This window comes from Hippocampus zosterae, chromosome 5 (assembly GCF_025434085.1).
Source record: "Hippocampus zosterae strain Florida chromosome 5, ASM2543408v3, whole genome shotgun sequence".
NCBI classification, from domain to species: domain Eukaryota; kingdom Metazoa; phylum Chordata; class Actinopteri; order Syngnathiformes; family Syngnathidae; genus Hippocampus; species Hippocampus zosterae.
Genome location: NC_067455.1, coordinates 10,870,808 through 10,898,685, shown reverse-complemented (window position 1 = coordinate 10,898,685; position 27,878 = coordinate 10,870,808). Strand labels below are relative to the sequence as shown.

The window sequence follows — 27,878 nt, the reverse complement described above, 5'->3', positions numbered from 1 at the left end:
AATGATTTTAACTCACCATTTCGAGCACGGTGTGATTGGCAGGTGACCAGTCCTGGGTGTATACACAACCTCTCGCCCAGAGTCGGCGAGGACAGATTCCAGGACATCCGTGACTCTTGTGAGGATAAGCTGTACAGTTAAAGGAAGGTTGCATCTCAAGGACACACTCTGGGAGCTGATTCTGATGCTAATTCCAGACTTAGCAAGTAAGTTGGCTATTTTTCTGTGTGTAACAAAATACTTGGTTGGAAGAAAACTACACTACATGCATGTATAATGTGAAATACCTGTAACCTGTGTGACCGTTTTAATTGACACTGCCAGAGTGTTTTAGTGCAGGCTGCAGTGGTGTAGAAATAAACTGCATCATATTGGTGCTTTTTACTATAATATACAGTAGTTGCATGACCTCACACTATATTACAGAGGTGAAATATATTATTCTCATGAGCGTTATCCTTTCATAAGCGAAGGAATTTCATGCAGCTTTTGCATTGGACCTCATGACACGCGGTCAGGTTCTGACACACGCTTTTCTCACGCCATCAAGTGGTAAGATCTAGCCCCTGCAGAAAGATGGGGAAAACTGAAAAGTATTTCATAACGCAACATGAAGTCCTTTGAATTTCATTGCTGATTGAAATAAAATACTGCAACCTCGTGTCATTTAAAATGCACAAATATGTTATTTCACTTTGAATTTAATGATAGTTTAAAATAGATATATATATATATTTTTTCATACATCCATTTTTTTTACACCACTTATCCTCATTAGGGCGGCCCGGTAGTCCAGTGGTTAGCACGTTGGCTTCACAGTGCAGAGGTACCGGGTTCAATTCCAGCTCCGGCCTCCCTGTGTGGAGTTTGCATGTTCTCCCCGGGCCTGCGTGGGTTTTCTCCGGGTGCTCCGGTTTCCTCCCACATTCCAAAAACATGCGCGGCACGCTGATTGAACACTCTAAATTGTCCCTAGGTGTGAGTGTGAGCGTGGATGGTTGTTCGTCTCTGTGTGCCCTGTGATTGGCCGGCAACCGATTCAGGGTGTCCCCCGCCTACTGCCCGGAGACAGCTGGGATAGGCTCCAGCACCCCCGCGACCCTAGTGAGGATCAAGCGTTTCGGAAGATGAATGAATGAATGAATAAAATAGATTTTATATATAGATATTTGTATAGAATATAGAATATTTGTGAAAAACATGCAGGGATTTTGTGCAAAAATTTAAAGTTGGTTCAAGCGGCATGATGGACTCGTGGTTAACAAATCCAAGATCTTGGCTCCAATGGTCCATTGGTGTGAATGTGAATAATTGCAGAGAACATGCAAACTCCACACAGGAAGGCCGGAGCTGGAATCAAACCTCTGCACTGTGAAGTCGACGCGCTAACCACTCGACCACCGGGCCACCCTAATGAGGATAAGTGGTGTAAAAAAAATGGATGTATGAAAAAATATGACCTATGTGTTATTTTGACTTCAAGATGGCGCCACGAGAGTGGCTGCCTTTCCAGCCATATTTCCATATTTTGTTCTACTTCTTCCTTTCATAAATTTGCTGCTGTGAATTGGGAAATTCTCCATTGCGAGACGAACAAAGGTTTTCTAATTGAATCTAAAAATGCAATCAGAAATCACTTGACTGAATTTGTGTGTTTACTAAAAAGCTCTGGAAGAAATCAAGGGAACTCCAAATGACTAATTCTAATTTTGACAGTGGCTCTCAAATCTGAGTATTGTTTGCACAACACTCAATACCACACGGCCAAGTCAGTGGATTTGTGAATGGATGACAACCAGATAAGCAGACCATGCTTGTTTGAATGTTTGCAGTATAGGAGTGGCATCCAGTCATCCGAGAGCGATGTGAAAGACGGGTGAGGTTCATGCTAAGGCACATTAAGGTGTGACTTCAACTCTGAACAGATACACCACAAGTAGGCTCATATGGTGTTTAATGATGAATAAGAACTTTCCTTTGCATTGCATTATTTCATATCTGAAAGGGCCGTGAATTGTTTCCATTACTTTTTGTCAATTCCTCCAAATAAATGCTGTGAATGACAATCCTTTTTATTTGGAATTTGGATGTAATTTTATCAGCAGATTGTAGATTTTTTTTTTTTTTACCAAAACATATACAGGCACCTATAAATAGTATGCCCATAGAAACCGATAATTTTGCAGTGGACTTTACAATCCTCATGGGCAAACTTTTGGCCTAGATTTTATTTGTAAAATGGAAAAAATAGCCAGGTCATTCATTAATAGGATAAAAGAAAATATGAATCTAAAATGTAAAATGTATAGTTTATTTTACTCGTATTGGATGGATAAATCTCATGCTTTCGTTTTTTTTAATTCAGTTACAATCAATTATTTATAAAAAAATAAATAAATGAAACATTGATCACTATACAGATATATGTATTTTTATGTCACTAATATGCAACAAATTGTATAATGGGATTCGTTTAAAAAATGACAGGAATACTGTAAATGCTGGTTTAATGGGCTAGTTTAAAAAACAAAGTGGGCTGTATGTGTGCTCAGGCCATACTTTGCCCATCGCGATTATTCAACGATCATCAAGAAAGCCTCTTTTTGTGTTGACATGAAGTAAATGTGCTACTTTGTGAAAATAAGTCAAAAGACGCCACATGGCCCCTTCAGACCCTCACACCAGAATTTGATTTGAAGACACGCCTCTTAACCCTATTGTCACCATGGCAATGGCGGCACCTGCTCCTGATTGGGCGGCTCCGCATCAAGCACTCACCCCACTGGGCTTCAAATATGACATTTCCACCGTGTGTCAGTCTGTCCTCTTGTCTGCGTCCTGCACCCAAAGGGAGAATTATATTTTGTGACTCTGAGCCACAACTTTTACTCCACCATGGTTGAGCAATTTGTTGGAACCTGGAAGCTTACTGCCAGTGAGAATTTTGATGAATACATGAAGGCTATTGGTAAGGATACATTTCACTTTGGCATAGTTGGATAATGAGTTTGCTCTAAAGTGGTGCTAACTGAAGCAAATTTTGTATGGCACGGAGGTGTGGGCTTTGCTACCCGGCAGGTGGGCAACATGGCTAAGCCCAATCTTGTGATCAACCTGAATGATGCGGGCCTGATCACAATGAGGTCTGAGAGCACTTTCAAGACCAAAGAAATTCAATTCAAACTCAATGAGGAGTTTGACGAGAACACGGCAGATGATCGAAACACCAAGGTGGGTTTTTAATGAATGCACTTTCTCAAAACGGTCATTTTGCATGCAATTAAAGCAAGTTCCGTCTGCAGACCATCATCACTTTTGAGAATGGCAAACTTGTGCAAAAACAGACGTGGGATGGCAAGTCTACAACACTAGAACGAGAGATTCAGGATGGCAAGCTGACAGCTGTAAGTTGCTGACGGCTATGGCAAAATGCAACATTTGCTTTGTTTCTTTAAAATGCCCCCCATTTTCGTTAATTTAAAACCATGTGAATCTTGTCTTCACAGAAATGCATCATGGGTGATGTTGTTGCAATGAGGACCTATGAGAAGGAGGCTTAAGTAACTCTTGCATCAATGTATGTTGAACTACAAAGTACATTTTGTAAATGGAAAATTTACAATAAAATCAAAGAATTCAGTGTCAGTTCTACACATTTCTTTGACTGATTATTTTAAATTGTGGCAAAAATGTTTCCCTCAAAGTCAAGGGAGCCTCTGCTTCTCCCACCTTTAAAAAAAAATATATATATATATATAATCACAACAACGCTGGGGTTGGGGGGCTTCAATTTTTAAAAATAAAACCACAAATTGTCACATTACAACATGCACAATTGGGTCAGCAAATAACAGACTAATTCTATGACCATGTGAACAATCTTTTTAAGAATTAAGTGTTAAGGCTTCTTTTGTGCTTAACAGGAATTTAGGGTTCAACATCTGACCTATATTTAAGACTTCAGACTTTGTACTAAAGAGGACTTCGTGTGTCATTGACGAGTAAGTCGCATAGGTTGCTCTGAAGTCTGAGAACTGAATGGACAGATTAATAAAAATAAATCTTGACAAAGGCCTTTTGTTCGAGCAAAGAAACATTTCCTAATATCAGTGTCGACTCTTGTGACTGGGTGGTGGTGCGGCCAAATCCCTCCAGGTCAAAGCGTTGACCCCTCACTTGCTAGTCCAATTGTCTTGGATGCACAGACTGGAAATAAAGCAAGTGCACTTGTCCTAATTAAGCCTCTTTGAGGCAGTGGACCCCTGGTGTGCCAGACTTGATGACAAGGGAACATAATCGCTTCTAAATACATTTTTTAGTCAATAAAAATCCTTTACCCCTAAGACTGGTTCAGTGTTTTTTAAATAAGATAAGATATCCTTTATTCGTCCCACACTGGGGAAATATGCAATCTGGGTTTTTTTTTTATTATTAATCGATAGATCCATCCATTATCTGAGCCGCTTGTCTCAGCTGTCATTGGGCAGACGGCATGGTACACATTGACAAGCATCCAGTCACAGTTAGGGTCACTTCCGAGTGTTCAATTAACATACCATGCATGTTTTGGGAATGTGGGAGGAAACCAGAGTACCTGGAGAAAGCCCATGCAGGCAAGGGCAGAACGTTCAAACTCTACACAGGAAGGCTGGAGCCAGGAATCGAACCCTGGGAAGTGGACGTGCTAACCAGTTAAGCACTGTGCCGTATACACTGTGTATAAAAATACACACACACACACACACGCACACGCACACAGCGCGCGCGCCCGAGTGAGAGAAAGAGAGAGAATTAGATTTTAGATTAAAGAATTCAGACATATACAAAGTAATTTATTTTTCGTCTACCTTGTACAAATTCGTTGGCCAATTTGGCCTGTACCATTCCTTTTCAAGAGTGAGAACGTGGGGGGCATCGCGTGTGCGTGCGTGCGTTTTAGTCAATATTGAGTTTGTCTTAAATCTCTACGTGGTGGAAAAACACAATTGGTTTAAAAGTACATTTTAAAAAACGGTTGACGTTACTACTCCGTCAAATCCTAGTTTAAAAAAAAACACTCCGGACTCGTGTAATATTCATGGTGACGTAGCGTTGCGTCACCTTCGTCCAACATGGCGGACACGGAAAACACAAACATGGACTCCGATAAGAAGAAAGGTTCTAATGCGCTTAAACGCCGCGTAGGAGAAGATTCACACCGACAGGAGACACCCAAAGACGAGAAAGATATACCTGAAAGTTGCACCACCGCGGAGTATTGCGAGAAGTTACAGGCGTGGATGTGCCAATATTCCACCGGCTTTGTGACTTGGCAGAGCTGGCTGGCGGCGTCAGCAGCCATGTCCTATCCGTGTGTTTTCCAGTCGGTCAACGGGACGTCGACGGCGCGTCTCGATCACAACGCTCAGTACTACGGTGTTCCCTTGTCGCTCAATGCGGCCGCCTCCGGCTCCCCGAGTAGCCGAGGAGGTGAAGTCGCGGGCGGGGCTGCAGTGCCCACTCAGCCGCAGCAGCTGCCACAGGAGAATGGAAACGCGCGCAGGCCAGGTAAATAGAAGAAAATCAATGCATTACAACATGCTGCAATGGCATTAAGCTATGCAGTCACCCTCTAAGTGTTCTGCAATAGCATTACCCACTATTCCCGAAAGCTTCTGTGCTGACCCAGGCTTCTGATCCATCTCCAGGTCGAGAGTACACCATCCCCTCACCTCTCCAAAGACTCCTTGCTGAAATTGTGGACTTCTTCATTCTGTTTTTCATCAAAGCGACCATTATCATCAGTATTATGCACCTGAGTGGAATCAAGTCCGTTCATGCAGTGATGCTTGAGGCTTGTTTGTAATCCCTAATAGCCTCTCTTGCTTTTTCTCTCTTTAAGGGATGTGTCCAAGTTTGCAATGCATTTTATCATCGACGAAATAGATGAGGAAACGTCAATGGAGGAGTTGCAGAAAATGATGCTGTTTGCTCTTGTATACCCAATATTAGTGTGCTTTTATGAGGTAAGGGGTGTCACTTTTACACGAGGGGTGATACAGTACAGGAAGTGTTTTGAGTAATTAGCAATTGCCATGCTAGTAAATTTACAAAAGAACACCACATAATATTAAGACCTGAAAACAATCAACATTTTTTTCAGGGGATGATGTTATAGGAAATGGAAATTTGTGTTACACTTGTGTGTAACACAGCTCTAGAACTTTTTTTGGTTGTTACTGTGATGGCTTAGAGGACATCATGCGTCATGTTTTGTAATTCCAAAATTGTCTGACCTCATGATCATCGATCTTTAAATGTTCCACTGTATTTCTTTGACATTATTTGAAGAATAAAACGGTGGCTGTGTCCAAATTTGTAGTTTACATCCTCCAAAGGCCGAATTTGACAGAACGTCCGGTGCGACACGATCGCACGCCGGTGCCCAAATTCACACACCCTTCGAATCTAGCTTTCACATCTGGCCTTTGTGTCCATGGTTCTGAGTGAAGGCTACATCGGAGTGCGCTTTCATTGCCTACACTTCCCCGCCCCATTTCTGCGCTGCTCTTCCTCTATGGTCGGCCTGTTCAAATTTACCACTGTTTATGTAGTTCACAGAGGCTACATGAGGACGAGCCTTCGGAGGACCCAGCATGTAAAGGGTCCTTCGAAGGACGCAGTCTATGAATTTGGACAGGCAGTGTTTGGTAAATATGATATTTTTACTTGTTCTAAGTCGACAGCCTTATTTGTCAGTCCCTGTTTTTCCCCCCTCTGAGCTGCAAGGCAATCAACCACAGACGTGTATCTGCAGATTGTGTGTATTTGGGGAGCTGGAGGAGCAACCCCTGGAAAATTCCTCATTGGACTTCGAGTTGTGACATGTGACTCATCAGTTCTGGTTCAGCCCAACCGGGTCCTCGTGGTGCCGGCAACAGACGTGTCTCTGTCCGCGTGAGTGGAACCATGCTGCCCTTAAATCAAACAAATTAATTGTAACTCCCACAAAACATTTGGATATATATATATATATTTTTTTTTTACTAATCCGACAACATTACTCTTAAAACATAAATTGCTGACAAAACCTCTCTAATGATGCTTTTTTTTCTCCTTTCCTCCCCTATCAATCCTGACAGATCAACTGTGCGAGCCCTGAGCAAGAACTTTTCAATCGCTTTCTTCTTCCCAGCTTTTGTCACGCTTCTGTTCTTCCAGCACAACAGGACTGTGTACGACATGGTCGCTGGCACCATTGTTGTCAAGCGCTCTAGGGTCAGATGACCCAGACGAGCATCGCCGCCACCTGCAGAGCGCACCGCGTCAAGTGTTTGACACTAAATATGAGCAGAACTTATTTCTGGTTCATGTGCACCAGGGCTCCATAATGAGGGCAGAGACGGTCTTTTGGATCGCTGAGCCGCAACCTGCACTTGGTTTGTGTCTGACCAAACGGCTGCATGGGTCTTTGTGCCAAGTTCACGTCTCTTTTTCAAATATGACGGGGGGTGAGATTTGCCTTTTTTTTAATACTATTGTAGATCTGGGGTGAGTGTTTGTTCGCGCTATATTTCAGTTCGCAATCTATTTATTTGTAGCACGCTAGCCTCAGTGTCAGTGAAATAATAATTTGAAACATGGGGCCTCTTGGTTTATTGTTTCAGGTGCTCAAGTACTTCTGTTTTTCAAAGGCACAATCTGTGTTTTGAAACTTGGACTCTTCCTCATCTTGCCACGTTCTGGCAATCCGCATGATTTTATGAGACAGACTAAGCTATTGGAAGGCAATTGAAAAACTCTTGCGATTGAATTGGACTACAGTGTAGCCTCTCAGGCAATGGTGCCAAACTCAAGGCCGGGGGCCAGATCTGGCCTGCCATATGATTTTACGTGGCCCATGAAAGCAAATTGTGTCCATTTACTTCATTTTTCTTACTAAAATATAGAATTTACATATTGTTTTCACTTTTAAAAATGTTGCGATATTGCATGCATTTTATTTTGTTTTTTATCAATTCCCCCTTTAATAAATAGGTGCAACATTTGAACAACTTTTAAGGCCTTTGCTTTCAAAAGTAGTAATTCATCAATTTGTTGTGTATATGTAATATGAGGCTAGCATACATTTATTTGCGTTCATAGTCATAGCAGCCCTTCAAGGAAACCATAACTGATGTGGCCTGTGACAAAAATCTGTTCGACACTCCGGCTCGAAGGTCATACGCAATCAGTTTAGGAATGCAGCCGTACGTGTGGTTGAGGAACTTATAGAAATCATTTGTACCAAGGCCAAACTGTTGCATCATAAAATCTTTATCAAGGATACAGGCAAAGCTCTAAGCTACATTTTCACAACGATCATGCAAGTGTTAACGGAAGTGAACCACTCCTAATATTTAAATGTAACAAAAGTGAGTCTTTCGTGACCAAGAATAACAAAGTGAAAATAATTCACATAAGCTTTTCTATTTGTAGCTTTCTTTACAAAAACAAGCCAAGTGGCAAAAGACGTAAACCATTGTTAAAGGTAAAATAAAACACTCTTTGTTTTAAGTGACAATATGGCACTGGAGTCTTACTGCTTTGAATGTGAGTCTGCTTACTTTGTGTAAATGCAATGAGGCCAAGGCAGAAGTGAATTGTGACTTTTGAGGATTTTTTTTTCTAATAACCATTGCATGACCTCGGGGATACTTGACTTTTGCCGTTCCAACCTGAAGCCCAGCGGTCTGGTCTGCTTACACTTTTTTGACCCCCCCCCCCCCCCCAAAAAAAATATCCCACAAACTTCACATGAGACGAGAGCAGGCTATAAACATCGACATTGTGTTTGGAACGTCTCTGATAATTCTTTGGCTCAGCAGATGCAACATAATTGGGACAAATGTTATTTAATCGAAATAAACAATTGCTTTTTTAATCATATCTGTCTCCAGTTCTGGTTGTGTAGCTTTTAAAACGTTTTGTCTGGCAGTCTGTTGACTTGTTTTTATCAAAAAACTATGTGCTGAAAAACTTTTCATAGTATTGTCAGGGTTTATAGTCTTGTGCTGCCGCGCATTTGCCAATGACTGCATCTTTCACTGACATTGTTTTGACACAACCCCTCGATGTGAAATAACTCCAGCGAGCAGTGGAACAAGTGGTGGGCTGATTAAATTGCCATGCGTCCTGCTCCACATGAATTTTGTACGTTGACATGTCGTGTAGGCCCCATCCAGAGAGAGACAATGTGCAGAAAGGAAATTTCTGAGAAAGGTCAATTTATGACAAACCTTTGTGTTAAATGACCTCATTGTGCAATAAATCTCTCCATGGGTTAAGCAAGTGCCATCGCTCTCCATTAGCTACAACCAATCATTTATGTCAACTGCTGTGAGAGTCGACCTTGTGTTTGTAAATTGAAGTCATAATGTCGTCTCAGTTATAGCAACTGTAACCGGATAAATCCACAGAGCAGTAAATGGTTGGAGTAATCATACTTGTTCTTCTAAATCCATCACCAACGTTGTCATTGAAATTGGGACCTTTGCTTCTTAACCAGAATTGATAGCAGCCAAGGACAGTACTTTTCCCAACATACCGCCTGGCCAAGCTATTATGAATGAACTCATTTCTGGGCTAGTGAATAAATAAGTGTTATCGTGACATGAATAAGCACATTTTCGCTGAGCGCTGCTGCTGTTACAAAAATAAATACGAGGCAAGCACAAAACTCTTCATGAGTGATGTACAATCGTGAGGTTCCCATGTGAGCGTGGGTATTCAATAACCTTTTGGACTTCTCCTGCTTTTAGTTCTCTATTTAGTATTATGATGATATGGACCAAAACGGTTGTCTTGACAACCAGGGAGGACTGATTTGGACACCGTTGCTTGGTCCGATGTGCATTTGCAGCAAATAAATCATGCGTACACAAGGAAAAATAGGCTTGACATTTGATATGTATTGGATTTTTTTTTACAATTGAAATCTTTAAAATTATGATGTATGTGTCAGTTTTTATTTCACATACTGCCCTTATTGCATTTTATCCATTTGAAAATGCAATGTGTTTGTCAAAGTACCGGTAGTCCACTCCAGTGTTTCAGTTGTACTCAGTGCTGCCCTCTGCTGCTGCTATGCGTTAGTGAATCTGCCGCAGTAGGGAGGGGGAGTGGGCAAGTTTCAGTGGGGTCACCGAGGTCATTTAACTGATGGTTGGATTCCTTATATGAACCCAACCTGTCAGATCACGTGACGCAGCATGTAAATCAATCTGATACAAACATGCTGAGAATGTCACATTGGTTTTATTCCAAGAGGCGCCTGGGCTTTTCACATGCAGATGAAGCCAATGATTTACGCCCTTAGTTGCGTTTGGCATTTTCCAGATACTTTTGGTTCCCTGTGATTCTGTTACTCCCCCCCACAAATCACTCCCGCCTGGCACTGCTTAAACTATGTTGTGGAGACGTGCGTAAGCAGTGACTTTCTATTTTGAGCTGAATGAAAAGGAGTCTTGGCACTCAGACTCAGCCGAAGAGAAACCTGTTTAGTTCTGATGATTTTCGCTTTCAGTATCAACACAAGAAACTAATTGTGGTTCATTGTCATCTGTGTTGGAAAATATGTTTTAACTATCAAATATTCCCAAAACAAACATTCAGTTACTCAGGGACCGATTGTTTAAAATAAAAAATAAGAAAAAATTCCAAACGTCTTTCCGGATATAAAAGGATAAACATCCTCCAGTACAACAATGAACTGCCAGTGTTATGTGCATTTGTTCATAACCATTTCCTGCAATGGAGAAATGATGTGCCCGGAGCTTTTAAAGTGATTCACTAAACTGAAATGCTTTTTTTTTTTTTTTAGGACCGGTACTTTTCTTCTCAGCATTAAAAACAGAAGTTTTAATTACACACATTCAAAGCAACAGTGATGAATATAGTTTCTTTCCATTTCCTCTTGTGAATTATGATTTGCTTTTTAACCACTGTGGTGAAGGCAAAATCCTTTATCAACGAACAACAAATTAGCTAATTTCTAACAAAAGTTAAATGAGTTAGACTTTGTGTGTAGTTAGCATAGGTGTCAGTTGGAACATTTTTGGGTAATATGTGACTATACAATATTGCATATTCTTGCCCGGTTTCAGATTCCGAAAACTTTATTTATACTCGTGGGGCAATTAGAGTTTAATATGAACTCACCTTGTAGCCAAATTGTGTAATATCTTAAGATTTAGCAAACTTTACTTTGAAGGACATGTCACATTGGTATAGCCAGACTTTAAAGAAGTCAAGCTAATTAATGTGCTCTACAGGACAAGCACTGTCTGCTAAAATACAATTTTGGATTTCTTAAATAATAATAATAATAATAATAATACATTTTATTTATAAGACGAGACTTTCAAGACGCCCTGTACACACCTGAAAATACGGATGCTAGCATTGGCGTTCATGCTAACGTACGTTGTCCTGACGTGCCCCGGCTGGTCCACCAACATAGACCAAAATACAGTAGGTGATTTAAGGACATCACGAGGGGATGGTCATTCTCTAATCCTATCATTTTTTTGTTTTCTAATCGAGTAGAATTATAAAAGCAGTTGATTCATGTTGTTCCTTTAATTCGCAGCACTAACGCCAGTGCCCATCTTCTTAACCCGAGGCACAATGGTGATCGGGTCGAGATGCAATATTTCCAAATCGCTAAAATGAGGTCATCCTCCCTGTGGATTGATGATTTTGTACTGTGGCCATGAACTAAGGCTACAGGCTCCTCAATAGTCTCTTTCAGCGTGTCATGCTCCTCACCATTGAACCGCGGCCACGTTGCGAGCAGTCTTTCTTAATGTGGACTGGAGACTGTGGAGCGGCCTTGTTGCCATGGCAGCAAGCACTTTCACATTCTCCCCGCATAGCGTTGGGGCGTTCGTGCTGCTACTTCCGAACCGGTGCCCAGCCACAGCCGGAGGAAGGTCTGCTCTCAGACAGGACCTGCGCGCCAGGGTGATTTTACCTCCTACTCTGCTAGCACACGCTCCCATAATGCTGCCACCCACTCACTATTCTCCATTCTCTATTTTACTAATGCAAACAATTTCCCCAGGGTGCCCCACCTCTTCTGGTAGGATACAATCAAACAGAGTCGAGCTTCAGTTCTATTGTTGCATGTCAAGAATGATTAAGAACAAAAAAAATTATACTCATGAATGAATTGAATAAGAACAAGCTTTAATTGAACTTAAGTCATCGCATTCATTCTCTTCCGCTTAAACCGAGGTCAGGTCGCAGGGGCATCAGATTAAACGAGGAAGCCCAGACTTCCTTCTCCCCGGCCACATCGTCCAGCTCCTCCTGGGGGATCCTAAGGCATTCCAAAGCCAGCTGGGAGACATTGTAGCCCCAGACAATTTAGATGCTAATATCATTGGGTCACTCAAATACCTCCACCACGATAAAGTGACAGCTCATGGAAGGTTTGAACTCAAGTTTACATTTTAAATGCTAACATTTGAAGTTACTGTAGTTCAAATAGCCATTATACGCTGAATAGATAAAATACAATGTGCATTATCTTCAATTATAATATACGAAATATACGAATTGTATGACAGCATTCGTCCATTTCAATTTGGACTGTTCAATCAGCCTGCCATGCATGTTTTTGAAATGTAGGAAAAACCGGAGGACCCGGAGAAAACCCACGCAAGAACATGCAAACTCCACACAGGAAGGCCGGAGCTGGAATTGAACCCGGTACCTCTACACTGTGTAGTCACTCGACTACCAGGAGTTATGGTTTCAAAACCGCTAAAACTTTCCATCACCATTAAAAGCTCCCCCCGTCCACCACTTGTTAAAAAAGTGTTATGATCAGTTCTAGGCATGAGACAGCCTGCAGAAATATGATTGGCTGCTGCATCCACACCCTCTGAAGGCAGGAGCGACTGCCTCGCAGATAAATAACGTGACTCGTCCAAATAGGAATCACATTTTGAGTTATGGTGGATTAGGGTTGGTGTGCTTCACGATATATTCCTTTTAAATTTGATACTGCCAAACCCGCATGGATGCGGTGTCCTACCTGTGTGGAGCGGCCAATCATATTGCAACGGCCCATGTCGTGCCTGGTTGCAGCCAATAATATCGCATATTGCATTGACCTGCCTAGTTCAAAAATTGGATTCTCAATAATGCGTCAAAAAACTGTGTGGGCACACCAAATCGCCGTTTTCAAATATCAAAACCAACAATTCAGGAATTTCTCAAATCAATGTTAATGGAACTTTTGCTCTTGCCTTACAGAAAGAAATTCAGGAATCCTTTTATCAACAAATTCCGCTCCTTGTCTTCATTGCTACGTCCACCTTGTTCGAAAGAAAGAAAGGGAACAAACATTATGGTGACGTTTTGTTTCCGCTTGCATAACCTCCTTTATTCCAATGGCGTGGAAGTAAATTAAGTCAACAGAAGACCGCTCTGACGTCATATGAACAACAAACCTCAACATAGCCCAGTTAACGGTTCTCTCAAGCTCTGTCATCAGCAGGCTTGCTGTCATTGACCTCCACGTTATGACGCAATGCATCAAGTGAGCTCAAGAAGCCCCATTCACAAACAAATATCCCTCACGAAATCAGCTTGGGATCCAGTTTCTGCATCACGTTTTCTTTTGCTCGTGTGTGCATCAGTGCGACATGTCTGGACATGTCTGCCACACTTCCAAAGAACACGCCGCTGTGAGGAAACAGAAAAGCCCGAGGCCAGTGATGATACTTGGATTCCATTCATTGTGGACATCTCCAACTTTTCAAGGTAACCTGTCGATTTTTAGGCTTGGATTGGCGACCTTATTCCACCGCACGCGGGAATGTCTAATATATCGAGATACTGTACGTGGATGTACCCAATACCCTGCTTCTTGAAATATGCGCTACTACTCTACTACTGTCATTTTGTCACGATCGCATGACTGTAGTACCACTCTGGCAGCATGGAAATTATCACGCACTAACTTTCAGAGCTGTAAGTAGGTCATGGAGGTCTCGGTTGTGTTGAAGAAATGAAGCAACACATACGTGGAAAAGTCTTAGATCAAACGGACACATTTGACGGTTCTATCTTGGTTCAGTCTCAAACGCACGCAGTGCAGCGCAACTTTAGGCATGACGGCATTGTGAATTTCCATTTGAAAGTTTGTTTCGGCTCGCTTGACTGATTCCACAATTTAAGGAGGAAAAAACTCAATTGCAAAAGCACTTTTGTGAACAACAAAAAAAAACTCCATTTTACATTTTATCAAACTAAAGAAAATAGATATGAGATAGAAAGTGTACTTAGACTTTGTCAATTAAAATCATACTTTAGCTTCTGGGTTCCTTTTAAATGGATGTATTTTGGTATTCCTGTACGGATTTACTAAATTAGTGGAGAGTTCAAACAACTGTTTGGGATATATAGTGCGCTTTACTTTCTTCCACAATACGGTGAAATTATTTGTGAATCTCGTAATTGCCAAATATTCCATCTATTAAAGACTATTAAAACACTACTTTACAAGGACGTTTGTTCACAAACAATACAGTACACTGTATATTAAACACATTTTGCTCCGCTCCTCCCAAAGAAGCCATTGGAATCCTTCCCATATAACCAAAAGGACCTTGCAGCGTATTTATTAGTCCTCTTGTAAGTGCACAATTTTCTTGGATCCTACTCTCCCCCCACAGCGTGCTGTCACTTTTTGAGGGGCCACCCTGCATGTGGCGCCTGCAGAGAAGCAGATAGCAGTCTGTCCTGGCACGAGAGTGGAGCCTGGCTCGCTCCCTGCCCTGTGCCCAGCAGGGGAAAGTGGGCCCAAGAGGGCCAAGTGGCTTTTCGTGGCTGTTTATTTGTGCAGTTTGCTCCATGTGTGTGTGTGTGTGTGTGTGTGAATGGAGAGGAAATATCTCAGGGGGCAAAAAGTGGGGGGAAGACTGTTTATTGGTTACTCTGAGTCATTTTTCCATCTGAAGAGAAGCTCAATTATTGCAGGGCAGATCAGATGGAGATTTGCCTCGAGAGGGGGGGGGGGTGTGCATATGAAAATGAACAAGGGCAGAGCATTAAAGGGGCTTTGCTCACTCACTCCGCAATGTAATCCTCAATCAGTTTTGTGCACGTGCATATGTGCCAATGTCTTTGCATGAATATGCCCATGTGAATAGTTCTTTATATTCACACGCACCCATGTCTGTCTATGCAAACCCTCTCTGGCTCTCCAACCCCCCCCCTCCCACGCCCCATTCCGTCTGTTTCACAGTGCCACCCTCCCACCCTCCCTGCGTGAGCGTAGTCTGGGCGAGGAGCCAAGTAGTGTGTTTTTTTTTTTTTTTTGAATGAATACCTGATGGCTGATGGGGCTGGCGGAGGGGGAGGAGCCACGTCAGTTGGAGTACTGAGGGAGAAAGAGGAGGGAGGGAGAGACACAGTGAGAAATGGGGAGAGAGACAGAGAGAGAGAGAGGGAGCTGGCGGTCTGGTGGCCTTGCATAACACACGTTGGAGAAGCCTCGCACGCAAGACCTGGCGTGGGCTTTTGCACAGGAAAGGGGGGGCCGGCGGAGGAGGAGGTGGGGGTGGGGGGGGGACCTCCTCTGCCATCAGGCCGATTGCAGGCCCAACGGAGTGGCAACAGGGTCCTCACAAGAGCGGCATGAACGGGCTGTCGCACAAAGGAAGCCGAGTACGCTGCCGAGGAACTACGTCTCCGGGATCCGCTCCCGTTGAAGCACACGGGAGGAATCGTTGCACGTGTTCTGCAAGCGGCGGCTGTGGAAAGACTGGTGAGCTATTCTTAGCACTCGAACCAGCAGAAGAGGGGGTGTCAGCAGGAGGAGGAGGAGGCTTGTCTCTTTGCGTTTCGATTTGTGGCATCGTAGTATTTTCTGTCCAGCTACTCTCGACACCGTCGTGCTCGAAACGAAAAACGGAGAGTCGGGTGTTGAGATGCTTGCTGTGGAAGAAGAGACAACCTGCGTGTCATTTTGCCCGAGTGTGTGTGTGTGTGTGTGTTCCGTGTGTGTCCGGCACTGATGCAGAACTCTGGAGTCACTGTGGAGACAAACACTGAGCGCTCAGCCCATCGCCTGTTGTTCTTTGGCTGTAGTCAAGCACACGGCCCGGCCCGCCTCTTAAAGGGACACGCACACGCGTTCTTTCCACACAGAGAAAACGGGGGGCAGGAAAATGTCTCTTTTAGATAAAAGATCAGACTTCATCGTATTGATCTGCCTTGTGTATGGTGCCGCGGTTCTATTTTTTACGCAGAGAATCCCACATGCATGCCTTTGTCGGTAATTCCCCCTTGCGGTTTCATGCATGCTCAGATTGACAATGATGATGTTTTTGTTTTCTAAATATAGCCACTGCTGAACAGGGCTGTGAATCTATGTCTGCTCTATCGACCTGAATATCAGCAATACTGCCTACACGAATGTCAGTCCAGGGTCTCTTTTTTTTTTTTTTTTTGTGGGAGGAATTCTATCTTGGCCGGGACACTCTCGTTACAAAATCACCCCCTTAGTGCCTCACTTCCTACTGCAGCGAAGGATCAATGCGAGGACAGGTGGAGGTTTGTACTGCTGCGTAAGAGAGGACATGCGTCCGTCCGCCTTTCGCCTGGACACACAACGGCAACACGTACACAGCGTGGTACGTGCGTTTTTTTTTCCTCCCAGGGACTATCACTCTATGTCACCATATGAAAATGACTCGTCTGCCCCTCCGCCCCTTTGTGTCTGATGTCATCCCTTTATCATACCCATCTTAGCAGAGGGGACAGTCAGTCCGGGGCTGGATCCAGAGCGTCCATGCCGTCTAGACTCGTTGTGACATTCGTATCTTGAAAGCTCGCCTTTGTTCTCCATAACACAGGGGCATGCGCTTGCTAGTGACTGATCTAATAATAGGCTGGAAAATCAAGTGATGTTGTTTATGTGTGACCATGTGCGCAGTCGTGAGTCCTGTGTTGGTCTCGGGAAGAGCACCTTCCTCTCGGTCTTATTTGATGTCAAGTCAGGTTGTCGCTCGATGTCTGTTTGCCTTTTCTCGCTTGCGGTGTAGCGTTGGGATGATGATGATGTCATTCCAGGTGTTGCTGAGGTGGGGTTGTTGCCACAGAGTGATGCTGCACGCCGTCTAGTGTGAGTGAGTGCGGTGACATCGCAAGGCGGGGGGCTGATGCTGCAGGCGCTGCTCAATGTGGGTCAGGAGGAGCTGCGCTGTCTTTCTCACACCATTCTCTCTCTCCCTCTTCTTTACTCCCAATCTTCTCCCTGCCTTTTCTACCATCCACACCACTCTGTCATCCTCCATTGCCGTTCTTCATTTCCTCCCCCTCACTCTTTCTCTCCAGCCCTCCTTTGTTACATCCGGTGGCTCATAAGGCTTTGTGGATCACATACATTACTAAGAGTTTTGTTTTTTTTGCTGGTTCCTTGACAAGCTTGTGACCTTGTCTTATCTTGCAATAGGCACGTCCAAACAGAAACTGACCAAGGTCCATTTCGAAGTACTCTATATATATTTTATGTTGACCACTTGTGGTTGCCGAGAGTGATGAGCCTCCTATGTAGTGGGAAAAATAGGATGCAGCTCATCAAAATGTAATGTTATGCACCTGTATGTGTGTGTGTGTGTGTACCATGCACTCAATCTCTGCGGTGCCTCGAGCTCGTCAGCAATTTAGTTGTGTCTCGTTCACTGACCCACAAATAAGCCTGCATAAAAGAACAGAACATCTAGGAAAGTATAGTGGAACAAGTGGAAAGTCCTCCAATGGGGATTTGATCAAAACCTGCTTCTAAAATTCAAGCTGCCTTCATGCGTGACAGCACGCGAGACCGCATTGTGCCTCCTGATGCCTTTTCGGTTTTGCATATTCTTTGCCTTTTTGTAGGCTGTAGTTTTTTTTCAGATAAATGTGGCAACCTCAACACGGGATGTTGAGAGATGAAGAACATTCACTGGAAGAAAACTGACTTTGACACTTTTTATCAATGTTAAGCTGGCGGGTTTTGTTGTTATTATGTTGTACAGTGGTTAACTTCTTTTTACATGTTAGCGATAAATCTGATGATGCTGTGAGTGTTTGATTTCCAGTGGAAAACCGTTTCAAAGCCCTAACAAATCAAAGGTCGACTATTGTTTCCTGACAGATTGTATTTGACCGTAGCGGTTCCACTGGAGAGGAGCCAATGAAAGGCAAATGTGTGCATGGTGTTGTTTGAGGTTCGACAGTAAACAAATAGAACAAGGCTGACCCAAGTTTGTGTGTTTGTGTGTGTGTGTGTGTGCAGAGATCCGCAATATGCAGCTATAGGATATGTTGATTTATCCCTGAAGTCAAATATTGACCACGGGCTTGTTGACGCAGATACTTACAGCATAGTCTGACGAAAGCATGTCTCTCAGGGCTGCAACATTGTAACAAAACTCACAAGCAATAACATTGTTACAACTTACGGAGTGTCCTTCGCGTAAATGTCATCTTATTTTGTTCTGTCCCTGTTATGCTCCCGCTGACTAAGTCTGGCTGGAGTTAAAATGTTTGTATTTACAGTTGCCCTGACTCAACTCAAGGCCTTGGAGATCTGAAAAAAAGAAATGTTCCGAGATGCTTACTCGTTATTGTTATCCTGAGTACACTCATGCTTTGACACAGCCAGAGCAGGGATGTTCACTTGCACACACTGTTGCCCAGGAAACTCCATTCTTCCATTATAAAAGTGACGAAAATAGCATTGTACTGATTTCTCTCATGGAAAATGTTGTTGGATGGGGCAATTTAATAATCTGGGTCAATTTGTAAATTTGAACGAATGCTTAAAGACGGCTCTCAAAGAAATATGAAAAGAATAACTCCAGAGCTATAAGACGCAGAACACCATTACAAACATGAAAGTGGGCACACTTCAGAAGTGAATCGCGATGAAGTTTGCCTTTTAAGAACTGGCTCTCCACTGTAAGAGACACTTGAGAAACACGTGATTGCAATAACTGTCAAATACATATGTCTTCATAGGCCTGTTTTCAATAGAAAAACAAGCGAACAAGTGTTGCATAACCAGAATATTTCTGTACAATACTGATGGGTGTGAACCCGATAGTAGATTGAGATAGTTGAGCAGTGCAAATACAAAATGCACCGTGGACTTTAGGAATATTTAGTTGCATAACTCTTTGCAGTCCATTCAGAACTTTACACATACTTATAACAAGCATGTTTAGGAAAGATAAGCTGTGTAAACTGAGCTAGCCTTGCACGGCTAATGTAATTATAGAACACACGCCAGGGCGAATTGATCATCTGCGTAACCACATTGTGTCAGAGGTATCAAATCCAGGTCCAGAAAGTAAAAACCATGCCAGTTTGGCTGAAGCCACGGGTGCTTCTGCTCAACTAGGAGTTGGAGCTCCTTTACCTGCCGGTTGATAGAAGCACCTGTGGCTAAAACCAAACGGTGGCAGGGTTTTTACTTTCTGGACCTGGACGTGACACCTCTGCACTGTATGTATGTCCTACGTGTACTTACCCATTCTTTTTGTCCGTCTGTCATCAGATTCCCGCCAACATTGTGGAAGAAGTGCTTACATCGGGGATGATTCCGCATGAAGTTTATCGAGCTCATTTCATGAGCTGTGGCGATTCCACCTTAAGACCCGGCGCTGTATGCTAGGGACTACTACCAGAGTCTTTGCGCCTTGGCAAAGAGGGCAGATATTAACACTGAGAGCGAGAGAGACTCTGACGCCAATAGAAGTCTGAACAAGACACAGCTAAAACCAATCTGGCGCAATGAAATCCAATCAGGAGCGAAGTAATGGATGCCTGCCGCCTAAAAAGCGAGAAATTCTGGCGCTGGAGCACAGGCCAGTGGCAGTGACAACATCGACTCCTCCAGTGGTCCATCACAAACCTGCTCCCCACACTGAGAACCTAGCATGGCTGGCAAGTGTAGCCAGTGAACGATGCAAATCCAGAGACTCGGAGAGCCCAAGATGTCCCATCCCGTCTACTTCTTCCTCTTCTCCTCCCACCATTCCAACCTCAGCTACCACTCTTTCAGCAGTGCCGCTGGCCTCGCTACCCGCAGTCTATCATCCCGCAGCCATTCCTCAGCCCACAGGAACCATCCAGTTTGCTCAGCTTGGACCCAATGTTCAGTTCATAAGCTCCGGCCCATATGCTGGTTACATCTCCTCTCATGTAGTTCCCGCCAATAGCAGCCCCATAGGACAACGCCCCCACCTGGATGGTTACACCACTACTTTAATCTCTCCCGGCAGCAAAGGAGAGCAGCAGTTCCAAATTGGCCTCTCTCCCGCAGAACTTGCTCCCGTCTCCCTTCCAAGCTCTCCGCAAGTCACCAGCCAGTACATCCAACTTGATAGCAGGACACCTTTAACTGTCAGTGGAGCCGCCGTCTCTACGCCAGGAGCTCACCTCCAACTCCACCCGCATGCTGCTGTCCTCCCTCAAACGCTTACCCTCGCACCCTCCCAGCTGGTTGTTCAGTATGCGGATGGTTCTGCCGGAAAGAAATCCGAGGTGCACGCTAAGGGCGTGCTGAACGGTGAGCTAGAAGTTGTCAAACAAATGAAAGCTCCCACACAACCGACCAATCATCAGCAGGTTCAGAGCTATGAGACCCGACACATCCTTGTGCCCGCAGAATATGGCCAGAACCCAACAGGACTTCAGACTTCCTTAGTACTTGTGGCCCAGCCAAACCACAGCCCGGATCAGGAACATGGTTCGAATAAGATTTCGTTAGTTCAGACTGAGAAGGGAGGCATCTGTTTAGGGAAACCTATATCGAGATCTTCCTCCTTCTCCTCCCTCTCGTCATCCGAGGTGACCAAGTCTGTCACGCCCCATACCGTCATTCAGACGACCCTACCCCCTGACGAGCTGCCGGCCAGTTTTTATTCTTCCGCACAAACACCCATCATTGGCTATATCACCAGCGCCAACCAGCATGCGGTCAGCTATCACGCGGCACTGCCACAGCACCTGGTCATTCCAAGTGGTCAGTCCCTGCTCATTCCAGTCAGCAGTGCCAATAACGGCACAGAAATGGAGACCGGCCGTGCTGTCGGCTCCCTGACTGCGACCACCACTCCTCAAATATCCACGGCCATGCCTCACGCCTATCTTGCCACCGCCCTGTCCAAATGTGAGTCGCTAGGCCAGGATGGAAATCAAGTCTCTCCCGCTGTAGCCCCGGTTCCAGCTCCTCCGGCCTTGCCTTCAAACCCAGTCCCTGCAGTGGTGGCAGCGCCGTCCCCAATCCCAGTCTCAGCCCCAGTCAATCCTCCAGTCCCCGCTTCCATCCAAGCTTCTCCCACCATCTCGTCTCCCTCCTCTCCTGTGGCTCTCCCACCTTTCTTTATGCGAGGCTCCATCATCCAGCTTGCTGATGGCGAGTTGAAGCGTGTGGAGGATCTCAAAACGGAGGACTTCATCCAAAGTGCAGAGATCAGCAGCGAGCTGAAGATTGACTCCAGCACAGTTGAGCGAATCGATAGTGGCCAGAGTCCTAATGCTGTGGTCATACAGTTTTCTGTGGGGGAGCTCAAAGCCCAGGTGAGAGAAACATTTTTCTTGCGTGGTGTCTCACTACTGTCCGTATTGAATGCCACTTTATAGAATATTCATTGGTCCCGGTGGTGCAATAAAAATGGTAGAAAACAAACTCCTCATATATTAATAGGCTGTGAATATCTACAGTATATTGTTTTTAGAGATAATAACATTCAGGTAATATGCAAGCTTGTTCCCCACCCTTGCAGATCAGCTTCCTGTTGTAAAATCATCTGATTTTTCAGTATGTTAGCACTTCTTTCCAGTCAGTTAGTAAAACAGAGAAGGAAAGGTCGAATCGCCAGGCATACACACATTTAAGGTACAATTGCTACATTCACTGACAAGAGAATAATGTTTCTCAATAATTTTGCAACCGCAAAGTCCGCACTGATCCTTTTGTACGACAAGTAGTTTGATCCTGCGAAAGTAATCTTTATGTTTTCCAGACCAGCGCAAGAAGTCTTTCTGCGGTATACGGTCCCTCGTAGATATGCCCTGCAAAACATTCAGTTTTGGCAGAACGCTTAAGGTTTACGTACGTGTGTTTCTGCAGGTGTGTGTGGAGGTGCTGGTCGAATATCCCTTCTTCGTATTTGGCCAGGGCTGGTCCTCATGCTGTCCTGACCGCACCACGCAGCTCTTTGAGCTGTCCTGCGCTAAACTGTGCGTGGGTGATGTTTGCGTGTCCTTGACCCTTCGGGGTCTCAGGAATGATTCTTTAACAGACAGCCAGTCTTTGGGGGCTAGGCTGAAGACCACAAGACTCTCTGACCCCGGCAGCAACACAGATTCCGCCGTGTGCAACAGTCCAAGGCCAAACACTACGGGCACTAACAGCGGTATTCTTACGAAGGCTTCCGGTATCGAAAGGCTAGCCGGATCTGTGTCAGGACGGCAGGTACCAACCGAAATGGAACGAAATCCAGGTTTGCTGGACGGGATCTGCGGAGGAGAGTCTGTGCTGGCAATGTCTGGGACCGCACATAAAAGACAGGCATCAGAGAAAATGGATAAGCCCACCCCTTGCAAAACGCAGTCCAGAGATCCAGACAGAACCACTGTTCGCAAGAGACGATGGTCCGCTCCCGAGCGGGACCAGACCGGAAGGGCGGAAGGGGAGCCTCCGTTGACTCTGCTCAAACCCTCCGTCATCTCTCAGGAGGTCAAAATCAGCATAGAGGGCCACTCGAGCAGCGGCAGAGAAAAATGCCTGATCAAACGATAGACTATGGAGGCAACTTATAAGAAATGTGTTTGTACTGTGTTCCATCTACTCTGTGTTCTCTCTCGTCGGACTACAACACTGTAGCAGAGTTTACACGGCGTCACCAGTTTTTAGCCACCTTCACCCAAGTACAGTGTGTGGTCGCACACACGGTGCAATCAGTGCAATCAAGCTGTAAGCAAAAATGAGTGGAGTGTGAATGTTGAGCTTGAGTGTTGGTAAGGCACCTTGAAGTGTGTCATCCATGATGAGCTGGATTTCTGCTGTCACATCCTTTGCAGCCATCGCATCCTGGACTAACACACATAAACAAGCACAGAACAGATGTTTATGTGTAAAAGGCGAGCCGTCAGATTTTGTCTTTGGACGGTGTGACGTTAGGAGTGCAACTACATTTCGGAGTCAGAGATCAACCGTTTAAAGATTTCATGGTGATATTGATTGGGCAATAATCACGGCAGAGATCTTTGCCACCTCATGACGTCTGTTCATTTTACAGTTACCCTTATTCGGTCTCAACACCACGGCGAGTATGGGCTGCCGCGGATTGTGCGTATGTGACTGTGTGTTTGTCAACAGTAAGGCACATGAAGTGCGCAGGGGTCAGGTATGAATGTAGACCACTGCTTTTTGTCCTCAATACTGACTTATGAAGTCAGGGATGTGTTGTTTGCTGCACCTTCAATGAATTCAACACCCGACAATTTGATACTGATGCGTCTGCAATATGGTTGCGACGGGAGTCGCCCAATCGCACCTTCCCGTAGTGGTTCAAGTCTAAAGAAAGCAGGCAGCCTCGAGATAGGTGTTTTCAGGCTTGGCTACATGCAGCGTTTCTGCGAAAACAATCAAAATATGACCAATCTGAATATCTCCATAGCAACAACGTACTCTCTGAACAAGTATATCATTGTATCTTTCGGGGTACTATTACTACGGTTTGTAACTTTACCTTGGAGTCCATTAGCCCTGTTGTGTAAAGTAGGTTTGATTGTTCCTTGAGTGACATTATTGGACTCCCACAGCACCCCTATTTCTGAAACGGTATCGATCTAAAATGCAATATGAACGGAAGCCGGCAAACCAACAGCAAACAATTGCCTTATTACGCATCCAGCAGACAAGAAGAAACCTCAATCTCCATTTGGAGTCTCGCAGAAGCCTGATCAAATTCACTCTCCCTTTTAGCTCCGTTTCGGTTTCCTGAGGGAAATACAGTACAGTATTTGGCTCCACAGCGAGTAAGCGATCCTCTCGTTCGCCATCAGCTTCCAGGTCCCTTTGCAGGCTCACTACCCCGCGGCATCCAATGCCGCAATTCCACTGCATAGTATGTGCTCAACTCAGCTGTACTCTTCGCAGGTGAGGTTGGTTGGTTTTTCCCACTTCCAAAGAGTATTGTACTGGAAAACGTGATGAGGAAACCTCATTGAACGCATCAATCTGAAGTAAACAATGGGGAAGAACGTGGCTCTTAGCAGGGAAGACGTGGACATCGAGACGGCCGCATTGACTGCAGAGGTATCCGGAAGACTTCCGACATGAGGCCTTGAAGAAATTGCAAAGATGGCTGAGGAAGTATGCCACCAGGGGGCGTTCCTTCTAAGAAGAAACTCCTATGTAGTTTTGGTTTTGAAAAATATCCTGCCTGACACCAGGTCTGGAACTTTTCTGACATTACTCAGATAACAGATGTGTCAAGTGCAAAGCTAAGCTAACTTTCACATCCATGTGCGTGTTCCAGCCACGCGTCCTTATAAGCTATGATCCAACAATGATGAATCCACTCAACCGATAAGTGACCAGCAGTGGTTTATGTCCCAATTAGCGTATCACGTCATGAGCCAACTAAGTACTGCTCAGTGGAAAAAAAGGCATGTTGTGGGTCCTGCACTGTGGAGGGTGCACAACTCCTGATTTGTTCAAATTATTTCCAAAAAGAAATGGTATTTTTTGAAATTCTAGGCCAAAATGTGAGTTGTTCTACCAACAAAGTGTTTGGGCGAGTACTGATGGTCAACAGTTTCTGTCTATGAAAACAGCTGCCAGAGTAATAAGCACAATATCCTCTGTTCAAGTAGTTAGTTGAAAGCTCGGCAGTGCTCAGTAGAGCTGAGGGAGATTGATGAGTCAGGTGAGCATATTGTGAGAGACATAACCTGATCAGGTGGGCCTGATTGAAAAAACAGGCTGGGGTAGTCGTAAAAAAAAATCTTTTCCTCAATGAAGTTCTTGTCTTCAAGTACATACCTGCTACATCAGCGCCTCGGTGGCGCCCGTCGTTTTGCTATTTCATTTCCTTTTAAGAATAGAGCCAAAATTTTACAGTTCATACTCAGGAAGGGTGTGTGTGTGTCTGTATGCATGTATGTGTGTCCGAGACGATAAGTGGATGCGGATGATCACTTGTGTTTGTGTATGTTATGAGCAGCAGCACTTTGATGAAGCATCGGGTGGGTGTCGGGTGTTGGCAAAGGCAACGGCAGTCCCCAAACACCCGGTGAGGATAATCAACTGACTGTTTATCATCATGTCCGACTTGTGTAATGATGGAATAGTAAGGCAGGGAATGTAAACACCCATTGGACAAACTATCTCACCTTTATTTTTTGATGACGGATAGAGCTACTATTTAGAGAAAAGTTACTGAAAGCCAGCTGGTGTTGATTTGTACAGCGAATTGTATCTTACAATGTGTACAGTGTGTGTATAGATATTCTAACCCTTATGTAGCCTATGTACTGTATGTGCCACGGCGTTCTTTCTTCAATCATTCCATTGATTCAGCCATCAAAGTGGTCCAGCTATTGCTTCAATACATGAATGTGACACCATCTTCTTTGAATTTGGCCCCCTGCTCCAAAGAGTTGACTTGACCTTGCACAGTGTAAAATTATATACGTGATCATCCCATTCACCGTGAACGTCATTGTCCTTTTCTAACTCCTGTAGGTGTTTTCCTGTAATCCTCGAGAAAAAAAAAAAAAAGAAAGAAAGAAAAAAAAATTCTGACTGTTCTGTTTGTGTTCCGCTCAGGCTAAACACTGCCTACCGACTGTTGTCCATTCAAAATCTCACGTTGCTCACTTCAGTGTATAACGCAATTATTCAAAATTTGTCAGCAAAGTACGGGTTTCATTTTTTTTCGTTTTGCATTCTAATAGAAATATGGTTGGTGGCTATGCTTACCAATATCGTATAAGTATACTGTATTTATGTTGTGTAATGTATGGACCCCCCGCCCCCAATACCTTGCGGTCTGTTTGACTAAAAATGCTCTTAAAACCGCACAAAATCCAAAACGATGTCATGTTTGATAAACCACACCTTGTAGTTGAAAGCAGTCTGTGTGTTTGGACAATGTCGGGAATTTTCCAACTGAGTTTGTTTCTTCAGACACTAATCTAAAATGGCATCGCAGCACGGATAAATCAATATGATGTGGTGTTGACACCAGAACAAATATTGTGGAAAAAAGTTAAGATGCTGCACACGCAATGGCAAATACAAAGCCATACAATCTCAGAAAAAAAGGTCCACATCGTATTTTCAGGGCTACATTAGCTTGTCAGAATGAAATGTAGTATCTGCAGGTATTGCTTTTGTACCATTGACCCTTACATTGTATAATTTGGAAATATGCCTGTACGTTTTAGGTCATGGGAAAGGTACAATAGTAAGCTAGCTGTCTCGTAATTAGCCAGCTGATTGCTACTTGACCTCTATTTCTGACAGTGTAGCAAGCAGTGGATTAGCTTAGCATAAAAAAGTGGAACCACCTTAAACTCCTCAGAGGCATCTCTCAAATGAAAAGGAAGGATACATGCGAATGGATTTAGTCTTAACAAGCACGATGATTGCAGTTGCGGTATTTTTATCTGAGAATTTAGGCCTTGCAGTTGTCAGGGTAATTCGCCGGCAAATAGACCTGGCCCAATTCTTGAAACCACATGCTATTTCGCACAGGTAGTTAATTTTGTCAAACATTTCCTCAGCCACTTGCTTATTACTGGACCGGTAGATTTACACTTAATGGCGAATGTAAAATCCATTAGTTCTTTGAAATAAAAAGACCCAAGAGTAAGAGCCAATTTAACGGCAGATTTCAATAATAATTGTTGACTATAGTGGAGTACCGAATTGCACTTTGACATATGGGGCCAACTTTTGAATTGTAAATAGTCAAGAAAGTCTTCCAAAACTTTGTTGGAGAGAAGAATAAAATGTTCAATATCCAATCTACACGATCACTTATTTAACAGAAAATGAAGGCATTTTGCTTCTATTTGCACCAGATCAACACACCCAGTATGTGCACTTTCTTTCCAAAACATCTGTAGGCTGACTTTGGAGAACAATTTTGTAACAGGTCTGTTTGGCTAATTCTCAGCCTTGATACCCGGCGTCCTACGCTTTATTATGTATCAATAATGTTCCCCTGTTTTGATGGTGTTGAGGTTTGCTAGTCAGAAACTGTTACATCTTTACTTACAATGTTTGATTTCATATTTGATCAAATATATTCAAAGAAATAAAGACTCTAATGTAATTCAGAGGGACTTCTTTTTAAATCCAGCTTCCTCCCCTTGTCTGTCGTTGAGGCTATTTCATATTACATTCGAAAATCATTTACTTTCTAAGTTTACTTTTTTCTCGACACACCCACCCACACAGGCGCACACACGCACAGTTACAGTTGTTTTTTTTTCTGAGAAGATATGTACCTAACATTTGGTGATTCATAGAGCATTGGCTCATTTAAATTTAAAAAAAAGCCTGATTGATGCTTTCATGTGCTCGGGCTCTACCAAGTTCCTAAAGGTTAAATATGACAAGCTTTATTCTTTTTAAAAGGTATCTTTTCGAAATTCAAACACCACCGTGTTGCCGTTAGAGGGCACTGTTCATCCTCATAATTCTGCTTCATACTGATTTGCTCGTCAATTACTTTTCTTACCGTTAGGGGGTGCCACAGTACTTCCTCTGAAGTGTACTTGTCGTCATGAAACACTGACAGGCAAAACCAATAAAGTAATGAATAGAGAGAATA

At 43.9% G+C, this 27,878-nt stretch overlaps 5 protein-coding genes and 1 long non-coding RNA gene across 11 annotated transcripts in view; 5 read left to right on the top strand and 1 right to left on the bottom strand.

Moving 5' to 3' along the window:
* gra (granulito) overlaps positions 1-27,878 on the top strand; it is a 229,659-nt gene that overhangs the window by 36,389 nt on the left and 165,392 nt on the right. The window lies entirely within an intron of this gene.
* The window catches only part of stmn2a (stathmin 2a), a 198,229-nt gene that overhangs the window by 26,143 nt on the left and 144,208 nt on the right, over positions 1-27,878 (top strand). The window lies entirely within an intron of this gene.
* Positions 2,291-5,378, bottom strand: LOC127601125 (uncharacterized). Its single transcript, XR_007962491.1, has 2 exons — positions 5,233-5,378; positions 2,291-2,838 (listed from the first exon to the last, which is right to left on the bottom strand). It is a non-coding gene; the product is annotated as an uncharacterized LOC127601125 (long non-coding RNA).
* On the top strand, positions 2,803-3,651 carry fabp4b (fatty acid binding protein 4b). The gene is made up of 4 exons (XM_052066144.1): positions 2,803-2,968; positions 3,056-3,231; positions 3,303-3,404; positions 3,507-3,651. Exons 1-4 carry the CDS (start codon positions 2,896-2,898, stop codon positions 3,558-3,560), a joined length of 405 nt encoding a protein of 134 aa, XP_051922104.1. The 5' UTR covers positions 2,803-2,895; the 3' UTR covers positions 3,561-3,651.
* On the top strand, positions 5,096-8,744 carry LOC127601103 (protein FAM8A1-like). The gene is made up of 5 exons (XM_052066119.1): positions 5,096-5,547; positions 5,688-5,808; positions 5,882-6,005; positions 6,797-6,936; positions 7,122-8,744. The coding sequence occupies exons 1-5, from the start codon at positions 5,112-5,114 to the stop codon at positions 7,264-7,266; spliced, it is 966 nt and encodes a 321-aa protein (XP_051922079.1). The 5' UTR covers positions 5,096-5,111; the 3' UTR covers positions 7,267-8,744.
* LOC127601078 (ataxin-1-like) lies at positions 15,457-27,377 on the top strand. 2 transcript variants are annotated; one of them, XM_052066075.1, is made up of 3 exons: positions 15,457-15,799; positions 19,577-21,603; positions 22,157-27,377. In XM_052066075.1, exons 2-3 carry the CDS (start codon positions 19,813-19,815, stop codon positions 22,826-22,828), a joined length of 2,463 nt encoding a protein of 820 aa, XP_051922035.1. In that variant the 5' UTR covers positions 15,457-15,799; positions 19,577-19,812; the 3' UTR covers positions 22,829-27,377. The 2 variants fall into 2 exon arrangements, with proteins under 2 accessions (XP_051922035.1, XP_051922036.1); XM_052066076.1 differs by lacking the exon at positions 15,457-15,799 and adding an exon at positions 16,262-16,667.